Genomic DNA, 17,953 nt, shown 5'->3' with positions numbered 1-17,953 from the left:
GAGTTGCTCTGAGCACTCGAGCTAAGAGCATCTCCAACAGTCTCTTAAATCACTCCTAAATATAATATAAAATATTAACTTCTAGTGATTTAACGTGGGTTCAACTCCAACAACACTTCTTATATTCACTCCTTATTTTGTTTTATATTATCAAAAGCAAGTCATATGCATAAAAGTACAAGAGAAAGTGGATGGAGATAGATTGAATGCTTACAAATTTATTATAAAATATGAGTTAAAAGTGGCTAGTAGCTCTTATAATTGAGGAGGGAGAAGAGAAATTTAAGGAATTTAAGAGTGACTAGGAGTCTATTGCAACAAGCAAAATCACAATACTCTTCAAATTTTAATTTAGGAGCCACTATAAAGAGGCCATTGGAGATGCTCTAAACGAGCTATATATAAACTGCAGCTATAGTGTCATAATCATTCTTCAAATTAGTAATTTTTTAAAATAATCACTATTTTTTTCTAAATAAACAATACATTTTCTTCTCTTTTACATTCTTAATCCTCATTATTTTATAAATATTTTTAATTATTATACCTTTTAAGTACTATTATTGAAATTAATAATTTTTTAAGAGATAAATCAAAATCATGAAGTATATATCCGATTTGTCAAAACATACTACAAGTCTACAGTAAACTATCAAAATTAAAATTTTATGCGATCCAATCAATAAATCACTATAATATAATATTATATATTTTTAATATTAAGTAGGAAGATAAAAAAGTAAGCTGAACCTGCTTCCTAGTTTTGCTTTTCTTGACCCATTTATATAAATTAATATTTTATAACTTGTTTGTTTAAATAAGTAAAAGCATTTTTAGGAAGCTGACAGCTTCTGATTCTTTTCTAAATGTCCACTTATTTATTTTATTTAAAACACAAAATCATTTTTAAGACGCCCCAATATGCGATCGTGCAAGTTACAATCAAAACCCAGAGAAATGAAGCGCCACCTCCTCAAGTGAAAACCAGAGATCTACACAGCAAATCCATGGCGTATTCAATAATACTCATCCTCTGCTTTCTTCTCCCCGCTTCTTCACACCTGTAAGTCAATCGCACATATGCTCGTGTCTATCACTTTATATTATATTAATATTAATATTTTTAATCTGATTTAATCGGAATTGAATTAGTGAAACAGAACGAGGATCAGAATTAGGGCGAAGATTACTGATGAGCTTCAAGGAGACGCCTGAAGGACTCAATATCACTTACGATTGCTCTCCTTCTGGTCCTTGTATCCCTTGCCTTTACGCAGAGAAGGTATGCGCATTTTGTTAAACTCCGTGTTTTGATGCTGTTTCGTAGTTTTGAGCGAGTTAGGTGATGTGGATGTAGTTGTACTGATTTGGTTTCGTGTTGCGGTGAATTGTTAGTGAGAATGTGTATGTCTTGACATGAATTAAGTAGTTGTTGAAATTGTTAGGTATTCACAATTTGTGGAAGTAATGCCCAAAATGACAGTCGGGAGAAATGACCCAAAATATCATTTATTAATGACGGACAATCCAACGTTTTGATTTTGGAAGAAAACGCTTTCAGGTTTGAAAATCACTACAAAACGTAACATGATCTGGCGTTTTAGGAGTAAAACACTATATGAATAGCGTTTAGGGTCTCAAAATGATCGTGTAGCTTTAAGAAGGGAAAGAGGATATACGCTGCACGATCTAGTGTTTTGGATTGCAAAGTGGTAGGTCGGGACCATCTTCTCCGACTGTGGTATAAGGGGCTTTTTTCTTGAAAATTGTGGCAGTGAGGGCCAACACCCTTAGGTATTTAAGTCCGTGTAGTTATTTGTGTAGGTGGTAGTTATTATAGGTGTAGGTTATGGGTGGTGAAGTTGTGTACCTATCTTTGTTATTCGGACTCCTAAATTTCGGTCGTCATGGATCCTTCTTGGTTTCTTTTTATTTACAGTCGAGATGAGATAGCTTTTATCTATTCCATTGACTATTGAGTTGAATTTGTATTCATACTTATTCAAGCCCAATGATTGTTAATTATGAAGGCTAATCAATATCTGTCATCTTAAATTCCTATGTAACTTTCTTAAAGTCGTTGAAAACACTAGGAATTTTTACACGAAAGATCATATCATTAACGTGCACATGATTATAATATTTCTCCTTTGATTTAGTTTGTGCAAAGTGCTTGCTCATATTCACAAATATAATCTTTTGAAAGTAATAATAACCTTTGTGTCCCAAGTTCTTGGAGGTTTGATTAAAACCTTATAATTCTTTCTTGAGTTGGGTCGTTAGCGTTATCCTTGTGAACATTTGGAACAAAAGTAACATGTTAGCTCCATATGGACTCCTTCAAGGTAACAAGTTATGAATGCCAAATTTACGAGCATATAATATATCTTTAATTAATTTTGTGTACAATAACAAAGGGACGCTCGATCAGTGGATTAAAAAAAAACAATGTTCAGTAATGCATTTGACATTGGTCAACTGTATTATTGTGGTCATTTAAGAAAGAACAAACTGCTGGTCTCAACATGCGAAGTAGAGTTTATTGCAACGGCCTATGCACACAGTCAAAGTAAGCACATTAATATTAATATCATTTTATCGGGAACGCATGAAAGACATTTTGGAATTCGTGCTGCCAGCTTGAAGATCAATTAGTAGTTCTTTTCAAGAATTCGTTGAAGCTAGTGGTGATTCACAAAATGAATGAGAAGTTCGTTATGTATAGTCAAGTATGAGGGGGGAGCATTACAATTTAAATTCTCGAGAAGCTACCATTATATATGATAACAATATGGATTAAACATGTGTAAAATCAGGAATACAGAGATGTGACAGCATCTCTAAACTTCTAGTAATATGAAATAAGATGTTCACAATGGAATAATGCAAGTTTGTCATGGTACGACTCTTAGTTCCTGTTATATATGTTCATACAACAAATATTATGGAAGTTTTCTAGAATGGAGGAATAGTTGTTTGTAGCTAAGATGTGAATTGGAGATATAATTCATAGTAGCGACAACTCAGCTATATTGTTTTAGATTTAATTAAAATTGCTACTTTTCCCTGACAAAAAAAAATTTGCTAGTTTCCTTGTCTCGTCCTTAAGTGGTAACATTTGGACCTTAAAGTGGCATCCTCCAACTTCTGGCCTGGATGTAATTTATGAAGACCCCATTCATATTGCAAAGTTTATTTTCTTGGAAGATTTCGTATTCCATAGTTTTTTTTTTTCCATCCAGGTCTACCAAGGACCTGCGACGGCAACTTTGATATGTTAGATGAGAGCAAAGTAGTGACATATCCTTCTATTGGAAAGTGAGGAGTTTTATTTATCCTCTGCACCAATGTCTATGGACTCTGATATAATGAAATTTTGAATGTTGCTTCTTCAAACACAGTGCAGTTGTAAGCAAGTTCTAGACATTGTTAATAGTTTAGATAGAGTTCTTGGCAACGCGCGAGTTCTCCTTCATGGTGTAGAAGTCGAAAATTGTTTGTTCTAATGCCTCACTGGAAGATTTCTGTTTTGTCCAAGTAATCTTACTTGGCTGTTCATGTATATATAAATTTTTTCAGTTCGTCGTTCCTTTAATCGTACTGGAGATTTATGTGAAAATCCACAGTTTCTCCGGCTGCTAGTTAAACGATAAGTCGATTAGTGTATAATGTAACAATGGCTATATTTCCTGAGGTCAATTTGTCGAATAAAAGTATAGGATACATGATGTATCAGTATCATGTATGTATTTGATTCTTTTAGTTATTTTCTTTTTGTACTGGTCTTATTGTTGGCAAACACAGACTTCTTATATCTGTTATACCTGCACAATATATGGAGGGTAAATTATGTTGCATTTTATTTTACAGAATGATGGCAAATACCGATGTAGTGAAACTGGTTATCGTATACCTTTAAGATGTGAGGAAAGTAAAGCTGTTTCTAAAGAAAAAGTCAGCAATAAGGAGTCTGGTGCAGTTAAACAGAGAAGTCTTTTGGATAATAAATCGGCATCAAAGGGTGGGGCAGATTCATACATCACATACAGAAGCTGTATACCTGCAACTAATGAAGAGAAAATATCCGTACTTGGATTTGAGGTATGTTAATTGTTATTCTGTCTGTTCCTTTTCACTTGGACTGAAGGCCAGTTCTTCTATACAATGTCTCAACTCATTGTCCCAGTCCTTGTGAAATTATATGTTTGGGACGTTGTATATTAAGGTGCGAAGGACGTGTGCGAAGTATTCCTATTCTAAATATGCTTCACTGCCTAATCGCTTCTTATAAAGAAAATTATAATGTTCTGTTCATTGTAAACATGTACTGCCGGTACTTCTCAATATTGTTTGCTTTTGACTTGTAACTACCTTTGTGCAGGGAATTATGCTATTTTTGCTTATCCTTAGTGGTTCGTTTGTGTACTTCAGAAGAAAGGGAAATGTTCATGTATCAGGAGCAGTTAGAGTACCCACGAGTTCTAGGTTTTAATTTTGGTTCATTATATTAGGCCGCGTGTAATTTCCCTGTATTTTCTACCTTCTCACTATGTTCTGAATGTCTTTAATCCTTGAACCTTTGTAAATGAAAGATAACTTTTAATCCATCAGTTTGTATAAGTTTATTTGTAATTTACAACTTACAGATAGACTGATATAATAACTAAATATCATAAATTATGATAATATACATCTTATTAAATCAAGTTTAAAACAACAAATTGTATCAGAAGTTATTGCGGTTTTAGAATAGTACAGAAATTCGGGTCCGTGTTTTAGATACCAATTTTAAAACTTTTATCTTACTATTAAAAAATCCGAAAATTTGTTAGTATCAGAAAACGATTGTCGTTGACAACCAACTCCCATCAAAAATCTATTGTCCTGAACTGTGAACCATCTCTTATATATCTACAACAAATTTTATTTGCACATTAGTGTAATATGCCCATGGGCTGTGAATGTTAGGGTGTTGGATATTGTGTTATATAGAACATAAGCAATACAAATATACATAATCTCAAGCAACTCTCAAAAAGTAAATATTCTTCTCACCTTTCTTGGTACTCTTTTCAACGACTTGCACAATATCCTATAAACTATTGTAGTAAAATAATTTGCAGAAAATTATTTTACGCCAAACAGAACCTGAATATTCATGTGTGGAATACATTTTAGTTAAGAAGTTAACAAAACCTGTAGGTGCTCAATATAAGCATGTACATAATCACCAGGTCAAAATTATAGAACTTCAATGCAAAATGTTGAAAGAACAAAATCCAAGGTGAAATCTGATTCCTAATGTAAAAATTACAGAACACAACATTTTATGTAATCTTGGACAATATACATAACAAAATGGCTGGTGCCTTCTGTCCAGTCTCCGATGATTTTCTTGAATGAAGCATCAGCAGCAGATTCCCAATAAAAGAACATGCTCGAACAAAATCACATTGGGGTCTGAGATCGACATGAAGGCTAGTACCTCAACAAGCTTACAAAAAGTAATCAGGAGTCTTACGGGTGGTGTCAGGCTCAATCTGCCGAGGTGCAGGATCAAATTGAAGGAAATTTTGATCCATGTTCTCGCCAATTTCCAGAATTGCTGCCATATTACCACACCGGTAACAGTAGTTTGGAGCACTAAATACAGTTACCACATTCTTTTCCTGAAGGAAAACACAAGGAGATGAAAACTAATCAAAATAAGAAGACAAAATGTACAGTCTTTAACCATCCAGAATTCAGGGCACAGACCTGACACCAGTTAAAACCTTCCATCACTAACTGATGGGCTCGAGAAATCAAAGATAGCCCATTAGTGTGGTTGAACTGAGCTGCTATATCCTGTCCAAAGGTATAACCAGCTCCACGCGGAGAAATTCCCCAGCCACACCGGTCATCTGGATCAGACCATAAAAGATCGCACATTGGTCCTTCATGTGGAACCTAGCATTTCATATATACAGTCACAAAGTATGAGAATGTGCATAACATTCTAAAGCAAGAGAGACTAATAAAAGTATAAGAGGTTGACAAGTATTTGTATGTATACATACATACCTGCAGTACATTCAAAGGGCAATCTGAAATCTAATAGCTGATACAGCACATAGTTTATCTTGTTATAGTGTATAATTATGGTTTTACATCTATAATAACTGTATATAGGGAAAGGCTTCTATTTATTTGTTCATTCCATTTACTCTTTCTGATGTGAGTGACCTACATGCACAGATCCTTGGGGGCTCTTAGATAAAAGGTTTTGTTACAAAAACTATGGCCACGGTAATATATTGTGATATGAAAATCACACTACACATGGCACCACAAGCTATACAAATTCCTACCATACCAACTGTTAATGTACCTCTTGTATACGGTCCAATGATCTGATATTATCTAAGGTGTCCAGAGACGGTGAAAGTCCTCCATGCAAACAGAATATCTGCAATTTTATTAAATTTAATGTGGTTATAACTCGTGATGATACAAACACAAAATTATAGTTGAAGAATCACAAACCTGACTCTCTATAAGTGCAGTAAGAGGTAGATAATCAAAAAGGTCGGTGAAATATTTCCACACATTCGCATTTCCATACTTCCGCAAGCATTCATCATAAAAACCATACCTGAAGTTGGAGATAAGTAGAACATGAATTAGATATGCAGAAATCGATCAGCTACACATTATATTAAGGCCTTGAACAAGCCTCAAGAAAAGATGTTTGTGGCATAACCACCACCGCTGATTAATAAAGGCCTTACACTTGAGTGATTTGTCGGCTTTCATGATTTCCTCTGAGGATTGTAAGCCTGTCTCTGTATCGAACTTTCAGCGCTACCAAGAGAGTGACAGTCTCTACCGAGTAGTACCCGCGATCTGCATATATAAGTGTGAGTAAAAATTGATAATATCGACATAAAACAATTATACAATTGTCAAATGAAAAAAGAAAAGTGAACATATATGACTTATATCATAACAAACTACGAAACTCACTCCATTAGTCTATTCCACAAAAGAATGAATATATTTTCTCCCACCTTAAAATTTATGTTTAGCTGAATATAATTACATGTTCACCAATGGGCTATTAAGTATCGTCTCTTGATAGACTCTTGCTGTTAGATTAATAATCTAGTTAAACAAGGCAAAAGCATATAACCCACCAAACTGCTAGCTACCATAAGAAAAAGACTAATAACATCTCCATAGTCTATACAAAGAGAAGAAAAGTTGCAATCCTTTCAGTACTTACCAAGGATAAAACGCATCTATAATACTGATACTGAATATTATCATGACCATATTTACGGTATCCTGTTCTTATTTTTATACATAATATCTTCTCACTCAGTACTAACAAAAAGATTTACACAAAGACATAAGAATCATGCTTAATACTTGATACACACAAATACATAATACTTACGAAATACAACAGCGATAAAAATAATTAACAATAAGGTAACATGAAAAGAAATATGAGAATAATTGTAGGAGCATTACAAAACTTGTAAATAATAGAATTTTTACATTGCACTTGAGAATTTGTGTGGATGCTTAATGCTTTTCTTACATAGAGTACGACAGTATGTAATTATATTACAATCAAACTATTAGTTTTATCATCAGTGCTCAGTGCCAAGACTTTCAGCCCCTAGACCTATTGAATCACATTTATATATGAACATGAAATGAGACAGGAGATGATACCATGATAGAAAAGAATGAATGCATATATGTTTTAGCCCATTTCTGTTTTTCATTAAGACCTACCGCTGCTAATATATCATTAGGTTTCATCAATTTACTTTCTTATTAGGTGCACAGACGATTATAATATAATTTATTTAAGTGTTAAATGTAAACCCTATATGTTAAGTCAATTTACTATTTGTACTCCATTCAAAACTCTAGTAAACCAAACAATATGCTTCCCGTCAAAAGTATGATCTGATGCACTTAGCAAATAATTTCCAATCACAAAAGGCCGGTATGTCATTTATAAAAAATGTAACAAAACTCGTATTTTTGCATACATACATTTTTGGAATTATGTAAATATACCTGGCTAATAACAGATGCAGTGTATTACTGTAGTTAACTACTACAGTTTTATAAACGACTAATACACATCGTTTATAGAACATCATCAACCCAATTAAACAATTCCAGCAGCTTTACAAAGCCTAGCAGTTTCTCCATAATTACAGTAGTATTTCAGATTGATACTAAATTCTCCAAAAAGTAATACCAACGAAATGCATGAATCCAGTTTGAACTATATTATACTCCCTCTGTCCCATTTAATTGTATACGTTTCTTTTTCACTGCTCGACACGCACTTCAATGCTCTTATAAAATATAGTTCTATAACTTATTTTTAAAATTTTCTTTTTCTGTATAAAAATATAACATTCAAACTTTTATTCAGAAAAGAAAAATCTTAAAAATAAGTTATTGAACTATGCTTTACGGGAGCATTAAAGTCCGTGCCGCGTCCCCGTCCCCCAATGTATATAACTCAGGGGGACGGAGGGAGTAGTCATTATGCTTTTAAGAAAGAAATGTTTGATTTTCTAAAGCGGCACAAACTGACAAAAATCTTTAAACACTTCACGACAATACCAGTTGAAATATAGAGGAGTGTTGGTGTCAAACATACGAATTCATTTTTGTCAACCAGTTATGGCATGTCAGGGTTAAAGGGGGTATTAACTGATCATCAATTTGTCAGCAATTGTGGTCGCCGAACCATAATTGACCAACAGTAGGTATCCCCATAACCTACATGACATTTCAATTTGGTAAAAACAGACCAATTTTCTAACAAAAGATATCAGCAAGCATTCCACCCAAAAACCCTCATTCCAACAGGCACAACTTGAAAAAGTACATGGTCCAAACCCCAACATAAATAATAATAACTATTTACTTAGGAGCTTATTGATTCTGACCTATGTTTATTTAGAAAAAAACTTAATGATAGAACAACCTATTGTGTTCCTTCTAATAGTTTATGGTTTCTTTTACAAACCCTAATCAACAAGTAACACAATAAATGTTGGCCGACTATTAACAAAATAACTAAACAATATCATACCTGAAAACCAGCATTTAGTAAATTGCTATATATCAGCTATAATCTGAACTTTTGTAATGAAATTTTACACAAGTGAAACTCAGTTCATAGTTGTTATAGTACCAAACGGATACACAAATTACTAAATCCGTAAAACCAGTTTCTATTTTTATCTAAAGCAGAGACAAAACCAAAAACTAATATACAAGTATACATAAGATACCATCTTATATATGAGTAAACACCAGCTACAATGAACTTATAGACAAGTAAAATCCAGCTCAAATCTGTTATATACCCTAACCTTAACATTCTTGATACTACTTTTCAATTTTTACAAATGTAGCAAGTAAACCAAAACTTCTTAAAAAGCTATACATATTGTTTCTTCTATATATATATCATTCATATCTACCAAACAAAAAATCTGAATACATAACCAATTCAAGGAAATCACATAGAAATTAAAAATTCACTTTTCAACAAAAGTAGACACTACATAAATATGCAATCCACACCAACCTATCCGAATATCTTATCAAAATTTACATACATATAAAATCAAATTTATTGCGCTGACCACTTCAAATTAGTGTCAGAATCATATTTACACACATAAATATATAATCAAATTTAATGAAGTAGCCACTTCCAAATTCAATATACAGAAACGCCAAAACACAAACACAATTTATATGACTTTACCAACGTAATCACCCATGGAAAGGAGAACCCCCACCAACCCGGGACAAGTAAAATCCAAATAACAGCCGCCAAATAAATGCTACTGGCTACCCTAAGGCCTAAACTGATAATGAGCTTATACACACGTGCAATCAAACTCATAATTGCCATATACCCTAACTGTAACAGCAACTCATGTCATCCCATTCTAAACACCACTTTTCAATTTTTAAAAAAGCAGAAACAATACAAAATTTTCTAAACAAGTACACATATCATCAATAAAAAAACTTAATCTCAAGTACAACCCAGTTGATAATTATTACACCTAAACACAAACCATCATCAACCAAATTCATTTCTCGATATTCAACAAAACTATAAACTAAATCAAAACTTCCTACAAAGCACAAATACTAATCATTCTATGATTACCATCCACCCAACAACCACAAATTATCATCAACCAAATTTATTTCTCGATATTCTACAAATACAGAAACTAAACCAAAACTTCCTACAAAACACATAGACTAATTTTTCTACAATTACCATCGATATCTACACCTCCCGATCAAAATCGCCACACAATCCAAAATCCTCCTAACAAAAGACCACACCACCAATCACTTCAGTCTTCAAATCAATATACAATCAATTTCCACATCACAAAACCAATAAATTAGCATAAAAAACACATTCACACACATAAATAAGCATAAGCATAAAGTTACAATCTTACCCACATAATCGCCCATAAAAAGATAATTCGTATCGGGAGAGCTTCCCCCGATCTTAAACAGCTCGAGTAAATCGTAAAATTGACCGTGAATATCACCGCAAACAGTGACCGGACACTTAACCGGCTGCACATTCCATTCCTCCACGAGAATCGCCCTCGCTTTATCGCATAGTATCTTCACATCGCCTTCCGAGAGAGGCTTGCACTCCATCAATTGCTCGATCTGTCTGTCCAGATCTCCGTACGACGACACCATCTCTCTATATACGTGTTAGATATGTATGTATCGGTTTCAGTCTCTCCGATCTGAAAAGGTTGAATCTTGATAGCTGCTAATTGAAATTGAAATCTCTCATTCTCGGAGAGATAGAGGAAGAGAGAGATGAAGAGGAGAGAGATGAGGAGAGAGTGAAATGAAACTCAAATGAAATGTAAATGTTTTGTTGAAATATTTTATTTATTTGTTTATTTATTGAGTTGGTAAAGTTGTGAGATAGGAGTAATTTTTGTCGATAATAATGCTATAATATTTCGAATGTATGAATGCAAAATATTTGTTTTACGATTTTACAAATTGAAGGCTATTTCTTATAATAGATAAAAAAAAGTTTATGTATTTTTTGAGTTTGATATTTATTTTACAAGTCAAAATAGGTTATTTTTGAACTTTTCAAAAGTCTGAATTAGTCTCCAAACTTGTATTACTAATTTCTTTAGTTGAAATTGGGCTCGAGGCTCCGGCACTTGTTATATCCTGCCTAGCTAGGTGATCGAACATTCTGATTTTATAATTTTACAAAATACAGTTGAAATTCTTTAAATTTATGATTTTTCATAAACAATATAATATTCCTAATATGTATTTTAAGATGATAATTCGACTTCATTTAATTCCCAATCATGCATAAGTTAATTTTTTTTTTCGATTAACAAATAATAATATATATTCTTAAAAAATCAGCTCTCGAGAGTCGTTTTAATCATGATTTTAGAATGAAATTGAAAATACGAATGAAGCATAAAAAAATTAAGATTATGTGAATGGATATTGAAAAATAAATATATATAATGATTTACTTTTCATATAGATCGGGATTTTTGTTACAAAATTACTAATCGAAACATTAATATGTCGGATCAGGGGATAATGGAAATGGAGTACCGGCTCCCACTGAGCAACTAAGCTATTTAGTTTTCTTTCGCTTGGCCTAATTGAGATATTGTGTATTCTTGTAACACTTTCGCGTAAATTTTAGCTCCATCTGAATTTGAGATTTCGATTTTTGTTAACCGGATTTATTAAAATGCTAATGCTCTACGTATAGACAGCATTAACTTCTATCCACTAGTATATAATTTTCACTGATTAAACAAATTCATACAACCATATTTTTAAAGTTTTGAATTTTCGGAGATATTATTGGAGCAAGAAGTAATCAATTTGTTATCCTTATATACTGTTCAATCCATAGGCGCTTGCTATATACATAGGAAATCACGAACACCGGCCTAGCTACATCCAAGAAAAGAACACAACGTACAGATCACACAAGACTCTGCAAATTGTACGCATAATGCGAAAAATGTTTCCAAGATGCATAGCAGACAACATATCTTGTGTGGTCTTCAAATTCACTTTTCCCAGTTATATGAATCTGGTAGCTAAGGCTGGCCAGGCGGTTTTCCAGAATTTCCAGCTCTCCTGAAAAGATTTTGAACTTAAAAGTATGTACCGAATATCAAAAAAATTGTATGAAAATAACACTTCTAGGTCGGGTTATTAAAGCTTTTATCTATAAAATGTTAAGAACAAATCCATCTAAAATCTTAAAGTGTTAGAAGAACGTCACAAATGGATCTTGTGCTATATTTCAACACTGCTCATCACTCGAAATCTCATTTTTTTGGTTGAAGAGTGGATCATGTGCTCTGATACCATGTTGAAAACTGGTCAATCTAAAACTTAAGATGTCAAAGTAAGATGTCAAATGGATCTTATAATATATTTCAACACTTTAAGGTGTCGGGAAAGCCTAACACTATCATATAAGGTGAGTTTTCGAGTAGGTTATACTTATAACTTTACTTTTAATGAAGGCATGTTAATTGCATGCAGATTCAAACTCACAACCTGATCAATAACAAGTGGACACTTGACCATTAAGTTAAACACGACATCCTATATTTAATGAAGCGCAGAAATTGGAAACCTGTTATGTATGGGATCAGATCGATTAGGCACTCTTCTTTTGCTCGTGAAATGAATATCCCTTTTTGGATGCAAAACATACTTTTCTTCTCCTATCAGCATCCTCTGCTTCAGACTTCTATCAGCTTGCCTGGAGCAGCTGATCAGAGCCCTCATCTCGAATTTTGGACTTTCGGATACTCCAGCCAATACTATGAAAGACAGAAAACCTACCACCAAGAGTATCCTAAACGAGGCCTTGAGAAAATTTTCAGCAGTCCCCATATATAGAGAGAGCTTGGTGGCAAACTAAGCTCTGATAGATGTGAAAATGCCAGAGAGCTAACACTTGACATATGCTTTATACCTATAAAAGCATCTACACAAGCATATAAACCAAGTACACAAAATAGTATATAAGCTACACCAAATTTTAGTGCACATATGACTATCGGTAGTATAATTTCAGTCCACGAGTGAGTATTTTAATTTCTGTAATCGGTCCTTCACGACCTTTAAGTATCAGTAGAAGAGGAGTATATGTATTTCATAATATTTATTATAATAAATTCACATGAGAATGTTAAGAGGTTCTAAGAATAAATCGAGATCTGTTGATACAACATAAAACATAAGGATCCTTTGGTTATATCTTTTATTCTTACAATCATATATTCTGCTGGTTCTGTTTAACACTTTCCCGTCTCTCAGTTTATACCGTATCAAATAACAAAATTATCCTCTCCTGATCGAATAAAGTCACTCTAATGTTTTATAAAATGTGCACAATTGTGTATATATAAGGTAGAGCAGAATTATCTTTTTAGTCTTGTCATTTCCTATCAAATATAACTGCATTTGACAGTAAATCCAAGAGCAAGTCCAGTGAATTGCAATTGCCGGTACAATCCAAGAGCAAGCCCACCAATGAGCGAGAGTCTCGAACGGCGTGCCCCGATATAACAGAGGATAAACCAACTATTTGGGCTATCCAATCGCGCTTCGGAAGAAATAATATTGAATGAAAAAAAAAACTCAACTCGAAAGGGTTTTATATTTTGTATTTGAAATCAAATTGGACCTATAAATTTAGGGCTGTAAATGAGTTGATACGCTCGATAACCGCTCGGTGTTCGGTTCGAAAAAAGCTCGGTTCGAGCTTGGTTCGATTCATAAACGAGTCGATCTTGAGCACAATTTTAAGGTTCGTTTTATAAACGAGCTGAACTTGAGCACAGTAGAGTTCGACTCGATAGTTCGCGAACAAGTTCGAATTATGAGTTCGTGAAAATGGTTCGTGAGCCCGTGAACATGGCTCGTGAGCGTGCCTCGTGAATATGGCTCTTGAGTGTAGTTATTATGAATTTATGATTCCTTAGAGCATATATTAATATATTGTTAGAATTTTAATTTATTTTTTTAATTATATTAAATAACAAACAAGCTCGTAAATAAATTTATGAGCATAAGCTAACTCGTTAGCAAAGTTTATTAAACAAGCTCGTGAACAAAATTAATGAGCGGTTGGTGAGCAAAAATTCGTGAGACATGTTCGTGAGCGTAAGTTAATGAGCGGTTCGTGAGCAAAAACTCGTGAGACAGCTCGTGAGACATGTTCGTGAGCGGTTCGCGAGCCGTTCGTGAGCAGAGTTATTCCTTAATGAGTCGATCCTCAAACAATATTTTTGGCTCGATCCAAGCTCGAGCTCGAATTCGAATTCGCTAATTTTTTAACAAACGATACACGAGCATTCTAGAGTTCGGCTCGGCTCAGCTCATTTACACCCCGTCACCTATTCACTCTTATCACATCATCAATAGTTATTATCGAGGGTAAAAGTTAAACACTTATTGACATTATACATCACCAAATATCAAAAACATATTGAACCCGGTAAAACTAAATTAAATGAGCACTAGTACCAAACTAGTTTGGAATGTAACTTTTATTTTAACACTAATAAACGCCGTCCGATGCCAAATTTAGCATCTAGTATTGGACTTGCTCAATTCGGCTTTCAATTCCGTATTGGCCAACGCCCTAATGACCTTATCATACAGAAGCTTCTTCCCGGAATCATACGAGCTTGACATGAAACGCATATGTAGAGCTGCAGTACAGCTAAAATTCTGTTTTCTTAGACTAGAGCATATAGCACAGTAGTGCAGCCTTTTTGTATGACAGAATATCACTTCACAGCCATTAAAATGAAAATGCTCCAGGATCGAATGCTTTCTTCTTTATGTACTCAGCTTCTTCCACAAGTTATTCTGTAAGCTTGCTAGCTTCCAAATCCAGAGACACTGTCGCGATCATCTGGTCTCTTTGTCCACTTACTCATTTGTTATTAATGGATTGCGGTGCTTATTATAAGTGTCACGGTACTAAGTTCACGGGTCCTAGTCAAAATCAGTTCGTAAAATCTGGTTTATAGGTAGTTTGCCATATAAAGAGCTTATGTATAGATTAATTGTTGTGATTTCTCGCCCTGAACATGTGTTTTTTAAACTTTATACTTACTCTTATAAATAAAAGCAGATATATTTTATATATATCTAATAAATAAATTAATTAACGAAAATAATTATATTTAGTAGTATAATTTGGAACATGTCTACGCTGTTTTCAGGAAAAAAAAAGTGGAACATGTATATGCTTTGAACAGAATGAAAACCCCTTTTTCCTTACTAAATATTGCACACGAAAAAAAATATTTAAAATATATGATTTTGCAAATTATATTAAAGTACATATTATGGACCTGATATCTAGATGTTTGAGCCGGGCCTCAACATGGCCTCGGGCCTAGCTGAGACATTGGGCTGCACAAATGAGACAATGATGGATTCAGAGGAAGGAGAGTTAAACCAATCAAGCCCAGCCAATATTATGAATCCCTTTTATAAAATAAGATTAACTTAGATTAATGTTAATCTAAGTTGAATTTTAAAAATAGTGTTAATCAAAAGAAGTTTGAAACTCAATAATTGTCCAATTTTACTGAAATTCCCGTGTGACACTGATTAATAATCATTTTTATCAATACTTTTATTACAACTTAATTTTACTATTACAAAGCATTACAAAATCAATTATCATAATTAATTAATTATATTATTTTAATTTTCTCATTTGATAAGATATATATCTGTCCTACATGTACGTGTCATTCATGCATTAGCCACACATTACAATAATAACATCATATGTGTCTTTTATGTATCATATACACGTTACAATTACAGCATCGTACGTGTCTTTCATGCATCATCTACACCTTACACGTTACAACAGGATCTCCACGCGTCCTCATTAACTTATTCCTTACATTTTTAACTTCTCACTCAACTCGCACAACCAGATCTTCATCACTACTCCTATAAATCTAAGCAACCTAGCACATAAATCTCCCCAAGAGAGATCACAATGGCAAGTGAAGAAGTTGTTCTGTTAGATTGTTGGGCGAGTATGTTCGGCATGAGAGTGAGAATAGCACTTGCTAAAAAAGGAGTCCACTACGAATGCATTGAGCAAAACTTGGCCCATAAAAGCCCTCTTCTTCTCGAGATGAACCCAATTCACAAAAAAGTTCCGGTCCTTATCCATAACAACAAGCCCATTTGTGAGTCCTTGGTTATCGTTCAGTACATTGATGAAGTTTGGAATGACAAAGCTCCCCTGATGCCTAGTGATGCTTACCAAAGAGCCCAAGCTAGGTTCTGGGCCGACTTCATAGACAAGAAGGTTTAAAATTTTCATTCTTTTTCTAGATTCTTTTTGGCAACATTTTTATTAATTTTTTTTTTTGCTAAAGAGTAACATGCATTAAGAGCCCGTTTATCTCAGTTGTCAAGGATCTTTGTTCGATTCTGACTTATTCCGAAAAGTATTAGAATAATACTAATTTATAAGGCGTGTGAGTCGATATTGTTATAAAAAAAAAGTGTAACATGCATTAAGATGAAATGGCAGGTCTATGATGCTGCATGGAAAATTTGGAGAACCAAAGGAGAAGAGCAGGAGGGAGCTAAAAAGGATTTGATCGAAAACCTCAAGGTGCTAGAGAACGAGCTCGGTGACAAGACTTATTTTGGGGGTGAAACATTCGGGTTTTTGGATGTTGCACTTGTGACATACTACAGCTGGTTTTACACCTTGGAGAAACTTGGAAACTTGAGCATTGAAGCTGAATGTCCTAAGTTGATTGCATGGGCTAAGAGGTGCTTGCAAATTGAAAGTGTTTCGAAATCCCTTCCTGATTCCAAGAAAGTTTTGGACTTTGTTTTGGGACTGAAACAGAGGATGGGGATCTGATCTGGTGCATGTGTATGATTCAGTTATGAGTACTAGTTTGTGTTGCAGTTTCTTCAGTTATTAAATTTGTGTAATGTGATGTTATGAATGTGAGCTAGCTCCTTGGTTATTTCATGTTTATAGTGTTGAATGCTGAGCTATGAATCTTGAAGATCTAATAAAATGCTTGAGCTTTAAGTACTCTGTGTTAGTAGAAATTATGAGTAGGTCTGATAATAGGCCACTATAGAATTGTTTAACATAAATTCATTATGTTTTCATTTTGTTGTGAAGATAATAATTTTCAATATATTTATTCTGAGAAGAAATGAATATGAATCGTATTATATTAAAAGGTGGATTCAAATTCGGTTTCACAAATGAAAGGATATTCAGTTATTCAATACATATATATTGTATATGTTTTAGCCTTTTTTCAAAAATATTAAAGTTGTGAATTTTTTTCCCAAATATACTGTGTAATTATATGTATAAATTTTTAAAAACAAACTTGAACAATGAATATTTTTACAAGTTTCTATTTTTTTATATTGATAATATTTTATCACTATATTATAGTCTAAAATGTAATTGTTAAATGCAGCAGACTTATCTTACAATAAAATATATGAAAAATCCATCAACAGATTAGAATACTATAATATCGAGTATTGATCATTTTATATTAACAGAGTTAATCGCTAGCAATTTTTTGGACATGACTTTTTCAAATATATTATTTAATAATTATATTTTATGAAACTATTATACAATCTTATAAATTGTGATGTATAGAACCAACATATTATTCTAACATTGAACATTTATATTTTAGATTCTACATTCACTTTATCACATAAATAAATTTTAATTTATACATAATCAAATACATGATCTAGCACCATATATTTGATACTCCTAAGAGCATCTCCAAAACTAATATGTAAACTCATT

The 17,953-nt window shown here is 33.3% G+C and overlaps 3 protein-coding genes across 5 annotated transcripts; 2 read left to right on the top strand and 1 right to left on the bottom strand.

The window, feature by feature from the left end:
- The first annotated feature begins 902 nt into the window (after positions 1–902).
- Positions 903–4,632, top strand: LOC108197615 (uncharacterized). Of its 2 annotated transcripts, none has more exons than XM_017365279.2 (4): positions 903–1,063; positions 1,153–1,282; positions 3,871–4,101; positions 4,382–4,632. In XM_017365279.2, exons 1-4 carry the CDS (start codon positions 1,008–1,010, stop codon positions 4,490–4,492), a joined length of 528 nt encoding a protein of 175 aa, XP_017220768.1. In that variant the 5' UTR covers positions 903–1,007; the 3' UTR covers positions 4,493–4,632. The 2 variants fall into 2 exon arrangements, with proteins under 2 accessions (XP_017220768.1, XP_063938653.1); XM_064082583.1 differs by having other exon boundaries at positions 922–1,063; positions 1,161–1,282.
- Positions 4,633–5,144: 512 nt separating this feature from the next.
- On the bottom strand, positions 5,145–10,959 carry LOC108199762 (serine/threonine-protein phosphatase PP2A-2 catalytic subunit). Its single transcript, XM_017367726.2, has 6 exons — positions 10,518–10,959; positions 6,771–6,885; positions 6,526–6,634; positions 6,371–6,448; positions 5,758–5,949; positions 5,145–5,669 (listed from the first exon to the last, which is right to left on the bottom strand). Exons 1-6 carry the CDS (start codon positions 10,771–10,773, stop codon positions 5,496–5,498), a joined length of 924 nt encoding a protein of 307 aa, XP_017223215.1. The 5' UTR covers positions 10,774–10,959; the 3' UTR covers positions 5,145–5,495.
- A 5,114-nt stretch (positions 10,960–16,073) lies between these two features.
- Positions 16,074–17,071, top strand: LOC108198924 (probable glutathione S-transferase). 2 transcript variants are annotated; one of them, XM_064083388.1, is made up of 3 exons: positions 16,074–16,332; positions 16,396–16,450; positions 16,679–17,071. In XM_064083388.1, exons 1-3 carry the CDS (start codon positions 16,133–16,135, stop codon positions 17,018–17,020), a joined length of 597 nt encoding a protein of 198 aa, XP_063939458.1. In that variant the 5' UTR covers positions 16,074–16,132; the 3' UTR covers positions 17,021–17,071. The 2 variants fall into 2 exon arrangements, with proteins under 2 accessions (XP_063939458.1, XP_017222182.1); XM_017366693.2 differs by having other exon boundaries at positions 16,074–16,450.
- The last annotated feature ends 882 nt before the right edge of the window (positions 17,072–17,953 follow it).

This window comes from Daucus carota, chromosome 8 (genome assembly GCF_001625215.2).
Source record: "Daucus carota subsp. sativus chromosome 8, DH1 v3.0, whole genome shotgun sequence".
In the NCBI taxonomy this organism is placed as follows: Eukaryota; Viridiplantae; Streptophyta; class Magnoliopsida; order Apiales; family Apiaceae; genus Daucus; species Daucus carota.
Note: the sequence above shows the minus strand (reverse complement) of the source record. Positions and strands in the feature narration are given on the sequence as shown.

Coding starts and splice junctions, on each gene's coding strand:
- LOC108197615 (XM_017365279.2), top strand. CDS start 1,008: ATGGCGTATTCAATAATACTCATCCTCTGCTTTCTTCTCCCCGCTTCT. Junction 1,064..1,152: donor CTCCCCGCTTCTTCACACCT/GTAAGTCAATCG, acceptor GAATTGAATTAG/TGAAACAGAACGAGGATCAG. Junction 1,283..3,870: donor CTTGCCTTTACGCAGAGAAG/GTATGCGCATTT, acceptor TTTATTTTACAG/AATGATGGCAAATACCGATG.
- LOC108198924 (XM_017366693.2), top strand. CDS start 16,133: ATGGCAAGTGAAGAAGTTGTTCTGTTAGATTGTTGGGCGAGTATGTTC. Junction 16,451..16,678: donor CCGACTTCATAGACAAGAAG/GTTTAAAATTTT, acceptor ATGAAATGGCAG/GTCTATGATGCTGCATGGAA.
- LOC108199762 (XM_017367726.2), bottom strand. CDS start 10,773: ATGGTGTCGTCGTACGGAGATCTGGACAGACAGATCGAGCAATTGATG. Junction 6,635..6,770: donor AGCCGACAAATCACTCAAGT/GTAAGGCCTTTA, acceptor CTCCAACTTCAG/GTATGGTTTTTATGATGAAT. Junction 5,670..5,757: donor AAGGTTTTAACTGGTGTCAG/GTCTGTGCCCTG, acceptor GTTTTCCTTCAG/GAAAAGAATGTGGTAACTGT.